This window comes from Accipiter gentilis, chromosome 1 (assembly GCF_929443795.1).
Source record: "Accipiter gentilis chromosome 1, bAccGen1.1, whole genome shotgun sequence".
In the NCBI taxonomy this organism is placed as follows: domain Eukaryota; kingdom Metazoa; phylum Chordata; class Aves; order Accipitriformes; family Accipitridae; genus Astur; species Astur gentilis.
This window is the reverse complement of record NC_064880.1, coordinates 25,272,274-25,290,610: the sequence shown is the minus strand read 5'-3', so window position 1 is coordinate 25,290,610 and position 18,337 is coordinate 25,272,274. Positions and strand designations below refer to the sequence as shown.

The 18,337-nt window shown below is 41.9% G+C and overlaps 1 protein-coding gene across 3 annotated transcripts in view; it reads right to left on the bottom strand.

Annotated features, from left to right (window-relative positions):
- PLEKHM3 (pleckstrin homology domain containing M3) overlaps positions 1–18,337 on the bottom strand; it is a 93,792-nt gene that overhangs the window by 22,736 nt on the left and 52,719 nt on the right. For all 3 annotated transcript variants that reach the window (XM_049808732.1, XM_049808742.1, XM_049808749.1), the window contains one exon: positions 13,891–13,954. In XM_049808732.1, the coding sequence (XP_049664689.1) occupies positions 13,891–13,954 (64 nt within the window). The remainder of the gene's footprint in view (positions 1–13,890; positions 13,955–18,337) is intronic.

Below are 18,337 nucleotides of genomic sequence, written 5' to 3'. Positions count from 1 at the left end.
GAGGCCCAAAGCAAGCTGTGTCTCTGAAAAGCCCCAGTGTTCAGATCAGAATCACTGTCCACCTCTGTGGGTCTGGAAGAACACTTCTCTAAGCTACCACAGGACAGAAAACTGCAGCTTTGCATACTTGCAGCTCCTGACTGCGTGTCTTGCATTAGGAATTGTATAAAAATACACACCCACATGTACACACATAAAAGACAGGCCCTGCCCTCAAAGCACTTACCATTTAAACCAACAAAACAAACACTGCTTTTTACACTAACTGCCACATATCTCCCACCCTAAATGGGACAAACTGTGTTTTGGAGAAGCCTCCCACACAGGCTCCCTGCCCACGCTGCAGAGAGCATCCCTCTGGCCAGAGCACGGCTGCAGGTGTCAGGGCTGCTGGGGAGGGGAGAGGAGAAGCCAGAAGAGCCAGCAGGAGCAGGAACCTGCCTTCCTGCCCAATCTCCTGCACCTGGCTGAGCTGAGGTGGTATCGGCAAGCAAGAGGGAAAGGCAGAGACTTGTCTGCAGCAGTGGGAGAAACTAGAGGGGTACACAGTATCTGAACACAGGCCAAAGGGGTGTTGGGACAATTATTTTAGATGATTTATAGAACATGGGCTTTTCATACAAGTCAAAGTTATGAATAAAGGTAAATCAAATCTTCTCTGTATATCTTTGTGCTACTGTTCAGTTGGGTAGCAGTATAAACTGAAAGAAACAATTATGCTCTGCATGAGTGAGGTGGGGGGGAAATATGGGGACTGCCAAACCTTAGCAGACAAGCCAATGTTGGCAACCGCTGTGAGAGCCTTGGGCAGTGGGAAGGCACGACACACATGCACTGGGTTATGTTTTTCCTGATTCAGCAGGAAGACAGAGAAGATGAAAGGCAGCAGGGTCTACGGTACAAGCTGAAATCCCTTTGGATACATCACATTAATATGATCATGAGGGCAATGTGTGATCAGTCAAAGTTTAACTACTTGTCAGGAGGGCTGCTGGCCCCCAGAAGTTTCCTGATCCTTCTATCCAAAGACTGGAAGCTACTTATAGTTCCCTTGCTCTATCAAGGGGATGTTTTCAGAAACATGCAGGCAGCCAGCTGTTTCCAGAGAGTAAGAACTGGAAAGGCCATAGACCACAGCATCCTCCACAAGCAGAGAAATCCTCCTCAGCAGCCCCAGTATGTGCACAACAGGACCGTTGCCCACAGACAACTTCCAGGAGCAACACGTGTTGCCCAGGGGACTCTCACTGGTATCCCTGTGCCCTACCTTCACGACACATTTCTGAGCCCATGAGGCTGCCTACAGTGAAGGAGAGGCAGTCCTCTCACCTCCAACACATGCTGAGCTACAGCTCTATCCTGACTCCACCACCCATCCAAGCTCTCCTGGCCGAGCACAATGCTGGTAGAAGTCCAACTCTGAAGGCTCCCATTCCCCAGCCCTAGCCTTGCCCCTAAACCTCCACCTCTCATGCAGCACAGTACATGGGGTCCAAAACCCCTGCCCATTACACACAGCAGAGAGAATTCAAGTCACTTTGTCTTCCCTTTTCAGTCAACAAAAACTCCTTGTATGAGAACATACTTACCAGCATGAAGGAGAGTTGCACAAACTAGTCCCACGGGAGAGCAATGTGGTGAGCACAGTGTTGCAATATATATGTTTTCATATTAAAAACCAAACTAGAAAAGTGGCCAAGGTAACAGTGGCAGAACTTGTTGTCTCTGTTGAGAGTTCTAACACAGAGAGATGGTAACCTAAATCCACAGCTTTCAATAACTTTATGTTTGGGAAACAGAACAAGACAAAAAAAATGCACAAAAAAAATCCTAATACAAAATTAGGCAGAGTTTGTTCCAGTCCCTGACAGTTGTTCAAATTATAAAAGACATAATAGAAGCCTCTGACTGGGTGTCACTGAAAAGCAATCAAATGTTGATTAGACAAGGTAAGCATGGAAGTCCCCTCCAAACTCAGACTGTGTCATTCCCAAAGAGGTAATATTACAAGGGCTTTAGGGGGAACTAGAGGGGGGATGTGTGGAAACAGAAGGAAAAATGAGTCAGCTGTAATCCACTATTGCTTCAAGTAATGCCTCCGTAGCCTTCAGCCCACCTATTAGACCAGTTCCAGAGAAATACCCAACCTTTGCATCATGGCCACATAAATCAACACTGAAATCTATCAGACATGATGAACTTTCTGGACAGGAGAGAAAAAGCAGTACAGTTTTCAAAAATTTCTCAGGTCAGTGAGCATTTGTTTTGAGGGCAGGGCTCTTGTCAGCAACACTAGCTAAGAAGTAAAAGATAAGGAGTAAGACCTCCAATCCTGCAGGAGTCTATGTTGTGAATTTGAGTGAGGGTCACTTAAAGAGAAGGAGGTGTGGGTCCTTCTAGGAAAAGGAAGAGAAATCTACCCACATCTGTATATTCTGGCAGCTCTGACACAAGGGACAGCCAACAACCACAGGCACCATCTAACAGCATGTCTAGGAACACCACCACTTCCCTGTGGCTGAGTGATCAGGGAATAAACACTAAGAATTATCCCCAACTCTCCTGAATCCTCAGACCTGGATCTGTAATTTTTTCATGTACCAGAAGCATAGGAGGAAACCCTGGTTATTATCCTCATAGAGGACCATCTGTTGCTACTGCTCTGCTTAAGAGCCCTACCACCAGTGTTTAGTATTCCAGGTGAAGTGGTGAACATACTGTAAAACTCAGGTTCTGCATCACTGCCACTGTGAGACAAGCTAAATTTGCCAAATGGCTTTGTGACCCCACCCTTGTAGATCAGCTTGTTAATCATTATCGTCATAGAGGTGATAAAGTTGTTTTATAAGCCAACACTGAAGCAGTAACATTAACTACTTATGTAGGGGCTGGTGTATTTCCCTGCAGATAACATTTATAAGAAGGCACTCTCTTTAAAGACACAGGTTTGCCTCATAACCTTCTCCTGGAGCACCAAGCAATCTGTTCCACTTATTCCTCCAGTCTGATTTACATGTCAGACACCAGTGACGCCTGGAGGGGATGGGTTAAGTGATATGAAATCCCTAAAACACCTTGAACTACAGGTTCAAATCTCAACTGGATTGTCCTGGCCTCTCCTCCTGACAGAACAGAATTTATGATTATTTCTCAAGGCCAGACGCACACTTGGCTCTATCTGAGAGACAGACAGAATTTGCCAGGAGGCACTGACGCAATGCAGAAGAGACATGAAAAGGCCAAGAGGCACTGAGAAAATAGAAGGGGTGGTAGACATGAAGCTCATTCACCATTCTCAATTATATATACTGATGGAATAGAAAGTACTTTAATTATTGGGATTAGTGTCACAAGCATGTCTGGCAGAAGGAAGCCATCTGAAGGAGCAGTCAACAATTGTGCACAGCTTTCAACCATCCTCTAAAGACAAGGTTTCTGCCTCTTCCTGGTTGTTTTCCTTCTACCTCTCCAGAAACAGCTAGTCTGAATCAAGCCTTTTGCTAACAAGCTCAGAGGTAAGCTCCAGCGTCACCTAGACTTCAGAGTACCACAGAGAATGTACTTCCTGGACTGAATGAAAGGGAAAATAAAATCTCCTGAACAGATTGGCTTGGATTCACTACTGTGGTCACTACCCTCCAAATTCCACTGGTGGAAGCTTTGTGGAGGACAACTAAACACTTAGTAATCTTTCTTCAACTCCAGGACAGGTGAGGAATATGCCTTTGAAAGAACTACCAATGATATAGAAAAAACACCTCTAGAAACCTCCAGTTTATTCCTCACCCTGCAGCACAACCAACTGACAGATGACTGTCTGACTTGCTTAAAAACTTCTCACCACTGAGATCCCACAACTCTCCAGCGCTCAAAATTGCTGGGAAGTTGTTCTTAATGCCTGCCTCAGATCCCTTTTGCTGCCGTCAACTATCTTTGTTTCACACTCTACCTCCTATCCTTACATTGCTGATGCATTCTTTTCCCTGTCACTGGTGATCTCTGTCACAAGCTGGGAAGAGCAAAAGCAGACAGGGTGCAGGAAAGCTACAATGGCTGCCTTTACCTATTTGCTAACTGGAGATCAAGCATGTATTTTCCACATTTGTTAAGCGTGGAGATTGGGCATTAAAGCGCAAAGGGTAAATGGAATCTCTGGCCCGCGACAGATTTCAGCAGGGTCGGGATTTCTGCGATGAAAACATGGAGACAAGCATGCTACAATATGCTTAGCTAAGGATAATGCAAGCTGCAGAGAAAAGAAAGGGAAAACATATTCCCTGGCTGGGAAGTTCCTAGTCATTTATATCTAGGGAACACACAATGCTTGTGGACTGCTAATTTCCTTGAGGACTTTTTCCCTTCCGTTCACCAGATTCTTAACACCGCAAATTCTTGTTACGATTTCAATGCACAATTAATCTTTAGTTCAGAGGAAAGGGAAATGGAAGGAGGAAGGATAATCATGAGGTAAAAGCTCCAGGGAGGCAGATATCAGATCTCAGCTCTGCCCCATCTTTTATGCAATATACTGGTCTGGATCAGCTTTCCTTGCTCCGTTTTGACTCCCAGTCACCTCTTTCAGATTGCCTGACTTATTTAAATTGCAAGTGACTTAAGAGAAGTATGATTTCTTAATATTTGTGTGCATGCACACTAGAATCAGTCACTATGCATTGCTGTAAAACAAATTAAAAAAGAACACAGCAGTAACTTCCAGATTGCCCCGTCTTTTGTTGCTACAGCCATGCTATAGGCCACAATCCCAGCTCCCGACAGTAAGGGTGATACCATCCCATCCTCTCTCTCTTCTTCCCTTTACAGCCTTTGCAGGTCCCTGGCTGTCCCAAAGGCCTGTTCAGCCTGTGGTACAGGTGGCAGCAGGGTGGACAGGATGGGGTGAGGCCAGGGACTCCGTTCATCCACTGCTGACAGCAGCGCACGGTGCTGACTCTGACACACATGACAACATTTTGCCATCGCTGGCCTTGACACAGACAAAGCAACATCGCACAGCTACTCATTGTACCGTGCTAACTCATCATCCACACAGGGCAGAGAACATCCCGAAAGGAAACCTGGCAATAAACACTGCAAAGAACAAAAAAACCCACAAAACCAACCACCAAATAAATCAAACTGAAGCAGAAATGAGTGAGAATTTGAATAAACAAAAATCACAAGCTCCTTTTGACTTCTTTGTGGCAGGCAGTCCACACTGACAGCAGAGCCATTTGCTGTTCATGGTCCTTCCAAACCAGACCGCTCAACATGCTGCACTTTAATTTGGTATTAAAGTGATATTCCACAAATTAGCCACTAACTATAACAGGCACTGGGAAGAGAAGGAAAAACAAAACAAGGTCAAGAGCAAATGCTGCTAATCTGTGACAAGCACATACAGGCAGGGGGCATGGTGAAGACAGAGTTTTACATTGGTTGGGGGAGAGGAACAAACCAGTGACAGTCCAAGTGAATTTACAGCAGGAGGCAGAGTGGATGACAAGGTCCCTTCAAGCCCTCCCCCACTCCTCTCATGGAAAGGAAGAAAAGCCTGAAATTTCAGCAGGTGTCTAGGTGCAAGCTGACACAAATGAGAAAGAGATGGAATTGTCTCAGTATAAACAACATCCCTGGAAATCACTTGTGCCAGGTCCCCAGCCAGCCCTGCAACAAGGCTCTAGCCCCGCAACAAGACTCTAGCCCCACAACTTCTGCCTTCAGTCGCTGTTTCCTTTGTCTTTCTTCCTTTCTCCTTCCCCCAAGGTTTCCAGGCAGCTACATGTCAATTTTGTCACACCCCAAGTTCTCCTAATCTTGTTGCAGGGATGAATTATAGGTTGTTTTAAGAAACAGGTATTCAAGCAAAGGTTAAAGGCTGTTTTAATCAAACAAGGTTGAAAGAGTACCAGGAATTTGTCTGGTAGAGAACAGAAAGCACTTTCCTTTGCTTAAAAACATATGTGACTCTAACTACACACACAAGCAAATATGCATTCAGGCAGACAGTATGTATGTGCTTTTTTTTTTTTTTTTTCCTTAAGATTAAGCAGGCAATTCCATGCCAAGATATTAACTGACTCTACATGCCCACTGAACAAGACGTTATTTCATGAGTGATATCACAAAATTAGAAACTTTCCTGCCTTGCACAGAAATGGATCAGGGAATTTTGAGGAAGAGTCTTCTGAAGGATTTTAGAACAAGAAAGCAACATACCAAGAAAATGGCTAGGGTTATTCTGAAATAAACTCTGTGAGTACAAAGTATATTTTAAAAAAAATTCTAAAAAAAATTTTCTTCTCTCATCCAAGCGGGTAGCCCTGAGACAGTATTTTGCTTCCTCAGGAAATTTGGTTTCTTGGGATGTTATTCCTTGAGATATATCCAGCTGCCTCTCCTGAAGAGACATTTTATGTGAAGTACAGCAATAAGGTTAGAGACCAAGCTTTCACACTGCTAACCCTGATCTGCAGTACTGAGCCTTTCATTCTGCACAGCAAAAAAAGTACAGAAGAAACCTGGTTAGTACAAAGCACTAGGAAAGGGGTATCTTATATTGCTACTGCGTCTTCTAGGGGCTGAAAAAATTAAAATATCTCTGGAGATCTCAACTCAGAAGCTCTTGCGAGCCACTGGCACCACTGCTGGGTTGTTTTAAACAGAGTTTCATTCTAAAAAGCCACACTTACGCCAAGTGGCCTAGATTACATATTCACATGGAAAAGCATCACATGTATTTAATAAGCCCTGTTGAAAACTCTGGTTTCAAGCAGCGCAAAAACCAGTTCTGCTATTATAAATATCTATTAACAATCTTGTTATATGTCCACACTTTGCCTCCAAGACTTTAACACACCCAACTCAGATGAACTTGTCTTCCTGGCTGCCACTTGCCAAAATGCTCCTGGCCAGCTCTTCCCCCACGAGCCTGGCTGGCTTTGCCATGCTCTCTACCTGACCACGAGCCATTCTGAATGACAGCAACTCCCTTCCCCAGCAGAACTGTGGTAAAAAGGAAACAACAGTAAGATCACTGCCATTACTACTAATTGTAAGCAGAGCTGTCAGCACTTTGGGGAATTATACACACACCTGGAATATCAGCTAACGTGAAGCTTCCTGTTCTGCTGAAAGGCAGCTCAGTGCTAGCAAACTCCAGGGAGTGACAGAAATGAGTGATAAGGAACCACAGCCAGCCACAGGAAAGTATACAAACTGTTTAATTGCCATTTTGCTATCAGACCTTTTAATATTTATGAAAATGTATACTGTGTGTTTTTCCCATCCTAGGACTATTTTCATATTCTTCTGCTAATACAGTTACCATAGTCATACAGGCACAGGTCATAAAGGAAGGACATGAGGATGGCTATTAGCATTATGTCGTTATGGTCCGAGATGCATGTTTACATAGTTCAAGTACAGAATTATCTAAGTCCCTCAAAATCTAAATGTATTTAAATTGCACAACATATTTAAAATAGGTCAGACGGACTACCCCTCCAAAGTACTGGTTTCCCTCCTTTGAACTTAATTGTGCTTAGGTTGTCTATTTTAAACATACACATAGCAAAGTGGGACCCATTTTACCTTAACCCCATTAGAAATGACTTGTCCTGTGTGTCACAGAAAGCCTGCAGCAGAGCAGGGAGGAGAGTCCACACAACTATCTATTTCTGTCTACCTCCTACCAAATATTTAAGAGCAGGGGCTGTACCTGACATGCCAGTTAAAACCCACCACTGTTTTAAACCAGCTCTGCTCTGAGCAACATCTTCAAACCTGTGGTCAGCTGAATACTACTGGTAGTAACACACTGCAGGACTTGCATCTCTGTCACACACGCTGTGTCAACCCTTGCTTGGGAGGCTGGCAATGTAAATCAATGTTTTCACTACAGTGCTGAACTCTGAGTTGTGGCAGCTACGGCACAGATGTGCTTGGCATTTTGCTGCCTTTATTGAGCACCATGAACTCCTAACAGAGAACTGCAACAGACAATCTTCAGCCATCTCAGCATAGCCAGGCCTGACAGAAACCTAGCTCTCCTTCTTACTTGCCACCTCCTGCCCCTCAAGCAAAAAAAGGGCTTGCCTAAACTTAAAAGGATCTGCTGGTACAGCTACATGGGTAAACATCTTTGGTTAATAAAAGTTTAAGCTGATACAGCTTATATTGAATCACTGAATGAAATAAATGACAGCAAGAGACTTTCTTATTGATATAACTGAGTTTGCACTAATGCGTTTACAGGTGTCATGGTTTAACCCCAGCTGGTAACTAAGCACCATGCAGCCTCTCATTCACTGCCCCCCCTCACCCAGTGAATCAGGAAAAAAAAAAGGTAAAACTCATGGGTTCAGATAAGAACAGTTTAGTAGAACAGAAAGGAAGAAACTAATAATAACAATAATAAAATGACAATAATAATAAAAGGATTGGCGTATACAAAACAAGTGATGCACAGTGCAATTGCTCACCACTTGCTGACCGATGCCCAGTTAGCTCCTGAGCCCCACCCCCCAGGCCAACTCCCCCCAGTTTATATACTGGGCATGATGTCACACGGTATGGCATATTCCTTTGGCCAGTTTGGGTCAGCTGCCCTGGCTGTGTCCCCTCCCAACTTCTTGTGCCCCTCCAGCCTGCTTACTAGCTGGGCATGAGAAGCTGAAAAATCTTTGACTTAGTCTAAACATTACTTGGCAACAACTGAAAACATCAGTGTGTTATCAACATTCTTCTCATACTGAACCCCAAATATAACACTGTACCAGCTACTAGAAAGAAAATTAACTCTACCCAGCTGAAACCAGGACAACAAGTATGGCTCTATCCGTTAAGAGCTGGGGTGGGCTGGGCAGTGTTTGTCATGCACCTATCCCAGTAGCACGCCTAAACTAGAGCAAGCCCAAAGTATGTTGGCCAAAACCCAGTTTTGTCAATCAATATAGCCACGTGCACACTACTGTTTTTTACCAGCACAGGCATGTGGGTTAGATGCCACATCCCATCCTTCTTATGCATCAATAGAAAGGAACTGCTGGGCAAGGACACCACCACTGATGGGGCTTGGAAGTCATCAGGCTGTATGGTATAAATCTAAGCTGAGCATTTCTCAGTAATTGTACGAGGACTGAGTGATCAGAAAAGAAGTTTTACTTCTGAAAAAAACCAGCAAGTAAAAAGCAAAGGAAAGTCCACATCTCCTTTCAGTCTTTGCTATTGTTGGGACTCATGAAACAACTTGTCTAAATCAACCTGAAGTTTTGCACATGCAAAAATCCTAAAAAGAGCATCTCCAGTCTTCCCCATCTCAGTCTAGGAAAATACAGGGAGCACCCTAATTTGCCATTGGAAAAGGAGGTGTGACGAAAGTGCAACATGGGTTAAAAGCCTGGAAAAGTGAACTAGACCTAACAATTTCTTTGTTCTTCTAAGGCTTCCTAATCCTGATCTAGCAATATACTAGGCTCAAATTAGGTGGAACTTAAGTTTCATTGAAGTTCATTTTTATTCCCCACATTTTTGTTAGGGAACCTTATATGTGCAAAATCTTGAACAGAAACATTAAGATTTTCATATTGGGAATGCTTCTGTTAGACCAACTGTTCACCTAGTCCAAAACCCTATCAGACGCTATAATCAGTACCATATACATCAGAGGAAGATGAAATCATTGATCCGTCTGTCAATAGGCAAGACATCTTCCTAATCCCCTCAGTAAATAATATGTCTATTCTGAAACCTTATAATCTCTTCATCTTACATACTGTAACTGTGGACATTCTCATTATGGATACTTAATCCTCTCAAAGATGATAAACTTCTGGCCTCAGTAATATTACCGTGGCATTAAGTTCCTCATGCTTGCTGTGTGTTCTGCAAAGAAGCATTTCCATTAAGGATTTTTATGCATGTCTCATATTCACTGTATGACCTGTGCTATATTATTGTGAGAATAGGGCTCTCCTGTTCATCCTTTCTCTCTGCTGTTCTTCACATTGTTTGTAGGTTCATCTACAGGTAGTCAGGAAAGTTGATCTGAAGTAAATGGATGTTTTAATTAAATTTTAAGGGATTAGTTTATCTACAATGTTAAAATGGATAAATTATACTACATTAAATCCCTGTATGGACATACACATTCAGAATGAAAATGGCCTTAATACAATTTAGCTCACTTTGCTTCCAAACTAAATGGAGATAAACCAAAAGAAAGACACTTATATTTGAATAACTGTATTTACACAGTGATTCAATGTAATTCAACTCATCATTTTAAATTCCCATATTTTGTCACTTCAAATTTTTTTTCCTGAGTGCTCCCGTGTAAACAAGTCTTCAGTCATCATCTTTTTATATCTCCTACTTTGCTCACAATTTCCTTCCTTGACATCCAGTCATTTTGCTGTTACAGTGGATCCTTTTTATTTCACCATATCTTTTGGCCATAGTATAACCAGGATGAAATAATTGCCATGACTAAGAGTGTTTGCACAGCAAAGACCATCACTGCAATAATATTTGTATACTTGTATATCTTGCTATTTAACATAAAAAACAGGCGAGTCATTAGTTAACTCTGTGTGGATTAAGCACCTGAATTTTGAACTGTCACAATAGCCACTTCAAGTCTTTTGCTTTAAAAGCTCCTGTTAATATGCAATCTAATGTAAGTAGCAAGACTCACTTTTCCCAAGAAATACAAGAGTCTTGTCTGAGTCAGCTTCTGTCCAAATCAACGTATAACGGTGTAAAAACTGTTAGTCTCACCAAAAGCAGCCCCCTAGTCACACAAAATGAATGGATAGTTTTTAACTCCAGCTTGCATGAACTATGTCCACATGTCCACAAAACCAGTGATATGTCCATTAGTAATGTCAGCAGAGAACAGCGTTCACATGACCACTAGGTTTAGGGTGAAGCTACCCTGGACTGTGACTGCACCATCAGGGACTACACTGCACATAAATAAGAGTAATCAATTTTTCCACTGTACTACGTCTGCTAAAACCATCAATTTCAGGAATGAATACTTGCTTCCTAACAACTGGAGGTCTCCCTCTTTAAAGCTTTAATAGCCCTGGATAAACTTGCTAACAGATGCAGTGGTGTTATGGGTGACGCAGGGCAGATTATTCGCTGGGCAGATGACACCGAGGAGGGTTGGAAAGGAAAGAAAGTGTAGCCAATGGGGCAGAATAAGCAAGCTGTCATGCTTTGTGTTTCTGCTTGTTAAATCTGAATGCACCTAATTAGTTATCTCGTCTGCTAACACCTCCAACAACAATGACAAGAGGATTCTAAGAAAACCCCATGGGAATGCCCATAGATAGACTTGCTGTAAACTTTAATGTAGTCCCTGGGGCTCTGGTCTGCAGTGAAACCTTGCTGGGGTGCATGTGTGCATTTGTGTTTGTTTTAAATAAACATGCACATACAAATAAAGACCATGACTTGCTGCCTCTCTGGTTAAAGGTCAGGCCTACTCACATATGTACTATAAACATTTGTTAATGAGTAAAATACTAGCAAAACCACTACCTCACCAGGATTTGGTGAGTTTCCAAAATTAAGGATGTTTTTTTAAAATTTTTTCCACCTTACTTTTAACCTCACAGTTAAGGTCTTCCCCAGCAGAGCCCTGTCCAAAAGGATCCAAGTGACAATAATCCCCAGACCATCAGATAGCTCAAGTTATGTACTCTGCCACATCCAAAAGGTCTAAGCATGGAGCTCTGGTAAGCTTGGAAAGAGATTTTAAATTGGATTGCATTTTAGAATAGTATTATATGCTGCTTCACCTACTGGCGAACAGGCATTTCAACTTTTTTGCACCTAAGAACAGATCCTCATACCACATATTTGAAACTCAGCTGCTTGGTAGGAAACCACCCATGTTTTCTAGGATCTTTAAAGAGAACTTGGCTAGGAAACAAATCAGAATTGAGCTGGGACTAACCAGGGTAAAGGTTGCTTATATCTGCAGATTACCCCTCTCTGCTTTTCTAATTCACTCACCATGCCTTATCTTTCCATTAATCTTTAATAAACCTTTTAGTTAATTCCCCAAACACACGCAATCTACATGACAGCAGGATACAGTGCGAAAGCAGCCCATGGATATGAGGAAATAGGCAGCAGAGGAATCAAAAGGAGGAGAAACTTTTAGGATTAAAACCCACCCAAACTGCAGGTCAGTAGAAAATTATGAGCAATCGGGAGAAAGCAGCGGTAAGGGGCAAACCAAGGAGGAAGCAGGGGCTGTAAGGGTATTAGTGTTTCTCTGGTTGTTGGATTCATTTTCTCAATGGGGCCCTCCTCCCCTTTCCACTCCAGTTCCACTTTGACAAAAACAAGCAATCCGACTTCAAACTTGAAGCCTCTGAAATGTGGAAAATCCTCTCCAGGCTGAAAACAAGGGTATAGCTAGATTAAAAGGTAAATGCAATTTAACCCACCCCAGCAGAAATGGTAATCAAATTATATTGCCTCTAAATATGATAAGTTTGGGGCTGGGGCCCTCAGGGGAAGAGAAGGTGTCTTGCAAATACAAAGAGACATGCTAAAGGGAACTGCTAAATCAATGGATGAATTGTGACTTCTACCCTCCCTCCCTCCCACAGGGTGCTTGATAAGCTGCTGATTGCTTCTAAAACATCTACTACCAATGTTAGGAACTGATTAAGCAGCTTACAAAGCACTGGGGGCTAACAGACAGGCCCACCAGGGAGACTGCAGCTCTGGAGTTAAGTAGCTTGCTTTTTCATGGCTTGATTATTAAAGAGGAGATAGCAAAACATGCTGAAAAGATATGGAAACAGTTTTAGACCTCAGATGACTGGCCTTTTTATTTTATATATGGAATCATTTCCACCCTGGGACTTCACTGGCCAACAAAACACATATTTTCTGTAGTTCTGTAGTCTCCAGCTCTGAAGGGCATCTGAACTCCTTCAACTTAAATGTGTCAACTGAACATCCAGAACTGACTATGCTACCTGTTACCCTGCAGAAAAGTAACCACTAGACAAGGGAAACACCAGTGGAAGAAGCTTAAAATAATGTGTATTACATATCACTGGCAACAGCATCAGAGTGTGAACACAGATGTGCCCAGGTCAGCTAGCTCGTCTTACCTCATTGCTTCCTCCGTTGTGCATCTGTGCACTGCACCACATTCACCTTAGATTCCCTATCCTCTCTTTTCAGCTTTTTGCCAAATTCTTCTTGTTTAATCTGGTATATAATAAAATTCTGCTGTTCAGGCAGATGTACTGTAAGGTGTTTACTTAGTTCTATTGATACCAATGCAAAGACGTTTTGCTGGCACATTAGCTCTTCTGCAGTCACGTCTGTCATAGTAACACTGTATGGCTTAACTTTGTGTAGCAGGTTTGCTAAGGTTTTTGTGTTGGTTTTTTTTTATTTTATTTTTTTCCCTTCTTGTGGTAATGCCTAGCAGACTTTGTAAATAAGCATGTTGCACTAGGGACTGTACAAACCCATAAATTCCTGAATAACTGTTCTTTCAAGCAAAGAAATAAATACTACTTGTCACCCCGTAGGCTGAGCCTTAGATGAGCCTTCATTGATGAGATGAAAAATTTCTCACCGCAAAGTTCTCTTTGCAGACTACAGTTTTCTTTAGCAGCCTCTTTCTAGCCCCATTTCAACACTGACGCTCTAGGCTTTCTCTCTCTCTCATCCCTAACCAATTCCCCTGTTAACTCATTTTTATATTAGACTATATACCACAGAGATGGCTTGGAAGTAAAGCTATTTATGATTTATGCTATGATCAGCTAGAAGGGGGAAGGTACAACTAGCACTGAAAATGAGAACAGGCTTGGTGTGTAACAGGTAGAATTAGTTGAAGAAACTTACCTGCTGAAGGTCTGCGAGAGAATAAAGATGGATTTGCTGGAGAAGATACTCCCTGGGAAAGATCCTGGAATAGAGAAAAATGGATGTGTCATGCCTTGGTGACTGGGAAACTCAAAAGATTTCCTCTCCCCACCAAAAGACTGCAGAACAATGATGCTAGAGAGAGCGCTTGTCAGAAACTGGAATTATGTCACCCTGTAAGCACCAACTACTTTTACAGCATTCCTCATGGGCACAATTCCACAATAAGTGCTGTGCCAGTGTCATTCTCCAACTGTCAGGTAAGGATGTGCCGTGACATTTACAGCCATTGAAAGTTCATCCTGAGCACAGGTGTTTTTTAAACAATTAACCCAGTAATAAAACCAAATAACTCAAACTACACATTAAAAGTATTTCTTACAGTTTTTAGCACAAGATTCCTGGTCTGCTAGAAAACTGTAACAATTTCAGATGTGTTTTATGGTTTTGTAACTGAAATAACTATATTGGGAAAAATGTCAGGCAGATACTGTTCTTCCAACATAAAGTTGATTGATATTAATTCCCTTTTGCATACAGAAATATATGTATTGGTATAGACTTTATAATTACTTGAGAAAGGCACATTCTCCTTACATAAACCAAGGTTTCAGGCAAGACCATTGATTATCCACTGATAGACCTGTTCAGTAAAGCTAAATTACAGAAACTTGAACAGAGAAGAGATGTCCTAATTAGAGTGACTTGCAGTAAAATGAAAAACTGGGTTAAAGTAACATTACACAGAAAAATGAACCTTGTAAAGGTAAGTGGATGTTAGCAGGAAAAGTTTATGAAAACCCATGTATCTGCCATAGAAATGTCAGGAAGAGAAAAAGTGCATCTAATTAAAATCTCTGTCTTCGCATGCACACAACAAGCTGATCATCTTTATTTTCCATCCACGCAGAACAAATAAAACACCACGCTAAGGTATCATTGGAAGTGAAGAATCACATCACTCTTGCAAAAAAAGCAACCAAGCATCTCAAGAGGTGCAACTATTTTATGCTAAATGTTGCTTAGAGAAGAAATTGTGAACTCAGTTCCTACATTACAACGGTGTAGTTTTAATTCAATACAGAAATGAAATTCTTGATGTTATTACGTGCATGACCAAAGCTCTGGCAAAGATGGGTTTCTAATGGTAGAACTAAACGGCAGTGAACAGAAAGACCACTGGACATGTTCAAAAACCCAAAGATACTGAAAGGCTGATATGAACTCACATGATTATTATATAAGACTAACGAGAAAGTACACAGGAACTCAAAGAAGAGATTTCAGAAGCTGCTACAACATAATTAGCTAAAACACAGATCAGCAGGGATATAAGTACCAACTGCAATCTTTGACAGAACACTGAATCTAAGAAATAATGGAAGCACCTTGGTTCATCCTACTCCATTAGTTGTCTTAAATGACTATCTTAAACCGATGGTTTCAAAGCTGTGTTGGAGGGACTAGGACTTTTCACTGCTGTTAAGGTGAGTGGTACAAAGTCTCATACTCCTTTTGTACTTTTGAAAAAAATCTAAGCTTTATTGGGGTGGGAGGGGAAATCCTGCAAGCAAGGCACTGACAACTGGGAACTGCCAGCCTTACAGCACTCTTCTGGGATACTGCATTTTCCCCTTTCAGTTCTTTAGGCTATACCATTGCTCCTACTGGAGGTGAATGTGTTCCAGTGGCTCTGCTGCATCACACCTTCATAATACATTTGACACAATGTCAAAGACCACTAGAAAACAGTCAAAATCCAGATATTAGACAACGTATGACATTGGGATTCCTCATTTGCACATGGATTTATTAAAACTGATTGCTAAGGAGTCAAATCTGAACAGCATTTTGAAGCCATTAGTATTTTTCAGCTCTGATAGCATTTCTTTCATTAAAATTTCCCCATCATTCTCCCATGATCACACAGGCAGGTGCTAAACAGTGTGGTAGCTTTGCCAGGAACTTTATTATTTGCTGATGCCCTTACAGCACTGCTAAGGAAAATAATTAGCTAATGAAAGAATTCCTTTTTCAGGAAATAGCCAGAATAGCCCATAAGGCAGAAACTGTCAATGACTAATATCAATGACTAACATCATGTTCCCCTGCCTTCAAGGACTGCATTTTATTTCCTGCAAGTTCTAACTCCTTATAAAAAGTGTGCAGATAAAAAGCAAACTCATGATTGAGGGACTTCCTTTGTCAGGGGGCGTCTCAGCCAGCACAGACCCTGGTGACAGTCATCCTCTCCTTGTACCTGTCCCCTCCCTGAGATATGTTAGTTTGCAGCAGCAACTCTGCAGAGCCAGCATCCATCACCCCTCTTCCCTTCCAAATCTATCTCCAGGAAAAAAAGAGGGTACTGTCCTTGCAGTCTTATGCAAGACATACACACACACACACATATACCTGGCACTCAAGGGAGAGGCACTCTATGGAAACTGAGGCATTAGAAAACCCTCAGTAAGTAAGGCTGGTCCAGCTTCAGATTTGCAGTCCTCCTACTGACTCGAAAAATCACAGTTTGGTTGTGGTGGGCTACAGAAAAACAGCTGAGCAGCTAGAGCTCATATGTACAACAGCATTTACAAAATTTCTTACGAAGCAACCAGACCAGTTCCTGCATGGTTCCCAATACACCTGCCCACATCACCAAAGGTGGAGAGCGCACAGCTTCATGGGTGTGAAACCACTGAAATTGCCTAAAAGTAGGCAGCTCAGTCCCTGATCATTTTAAATATAAATGATGCACCCTCACAACACCTGTGGTGAGCTGAGCGGCTGTTTCAAAAACACATCTTGCTGTGCTGCACATCTGCAATTAAGATGTCCTCCAGAAAACTTCTCTAGTCCCATTTGGAAAGAAAAACTGATGCTCAACAGCTGCCTGAACATAACTTGTGAAGCCACCTCCCAAAAATGTGTCTGTTTATTGCCAGTTTTGTCAGCCTTTAGTGGGTGGGGAACAAGAGCTTAAGAAGCACCAGAATATAAAATTCAAACACATTTTCAAAAAAACTCATCATAAAATGCAAGCAAATCAGTTGGAGCAGAAAATCCACACAGACCAAGTAGTCCAATGAGCAAGAAAATGAATGACAGCTGGTTTCCAACAGCTTGCTTGTCTGCACAGGTTCTCTCAGCCTAATGAGGTGACGGTTTATATAAAGTCTTTTTCAGTAGGGGGCACACAGGACTAATTCAGAGCCTCTTGCTTCTCGACCCAAACACTTCCTTTGGAACATAATGTCTTTGCCACCTCTGTCCTTCTGTCAGCTGCAACTGAAATTGGCCAAAGGAAGCCAAAGTCAGTAGAGTACAGCAGGCAAGATGGGACTCACACAAACGCCCTGCCATTGCATTAGCATCCAGACGAAGTGCTACATGTCATCCAAATCAACCTAAAGTCACATTCGTGTCTAAAAAAATCTGACAAAGACCACAGAGCAGGCTAAGATAAATACACTTAGAAACATTTCACTAGAAAATATGTATTTACTTTCTGCATGAGATGGAGCTTTGAGCATGCTTGGGTTAATATAAGGCCTTGATCCAAAAAGACCAAAACACGTGCTTGCATTTTATTTTTCCCTTGATATAAAGGTCCTTTACAAACACCAAATGGGAAATCTCTGGTAAGTTATTCGAAAGCAAAATAGAAGACGTCAGTTTTGTAAATCTTTTGATCCATGTGCTATAACGAACTGGATTTTTTTTTTTTTTTAAGTTGGTCAATTAAGAGCATTCTGTCAAATCTTAACACAGAAAAAAACTGGAGTGAGCTAGACAGAGGTCAAATGCAAGATGTTAAGACTCATCACAATAAAAACTCAAACCTTTGCTGCTTCAGAATGTGACCTGTGACCCTTGAGAGGCAAATGGTATGGAGCACACGTCCCACTAAAAGCACCTCCTAAGCTTTCACAGTTTGGAAACTCCCGGACTAGTTTCACCCTCGATGCAAAACAGAACAGTTGTGAGTCACAGGATTGCTGTGCTGTAAACCCTGGCTACCAGTCAGGGTTAAGCCTGCAGTGAACAAACCAAGTTCAATGCTAACCAGCGCCCTAGCTTTACCAGTTCCTGTGAACAATGAAATCCAAAGTCCTATTGGTTAAAGGTCTCTAAATTGGTTTATTGTTATGTGCTAGAAATAAAAGCAATCAATGCAAGCAGGAAAGAAACCCCTCATCGGAGACCTTTGGTCCAACTAAAAGAAAGAACTGAGCATTCTCAGTTTGTGATTATTACTCTTTTTTATTTGATACTTTGTAATCTGAAGCATAACCTTCAGGCGAGAGAGAATCAAAAATTTCATCCATTCCCTTTCGGATGATCTTATCAGGTAAGTATTTGCACAAACAAAGGTTATCTTTTAGTGCTGTCCTGCAAACAGAACCACTGATAAGACTTTGCTTTTTGC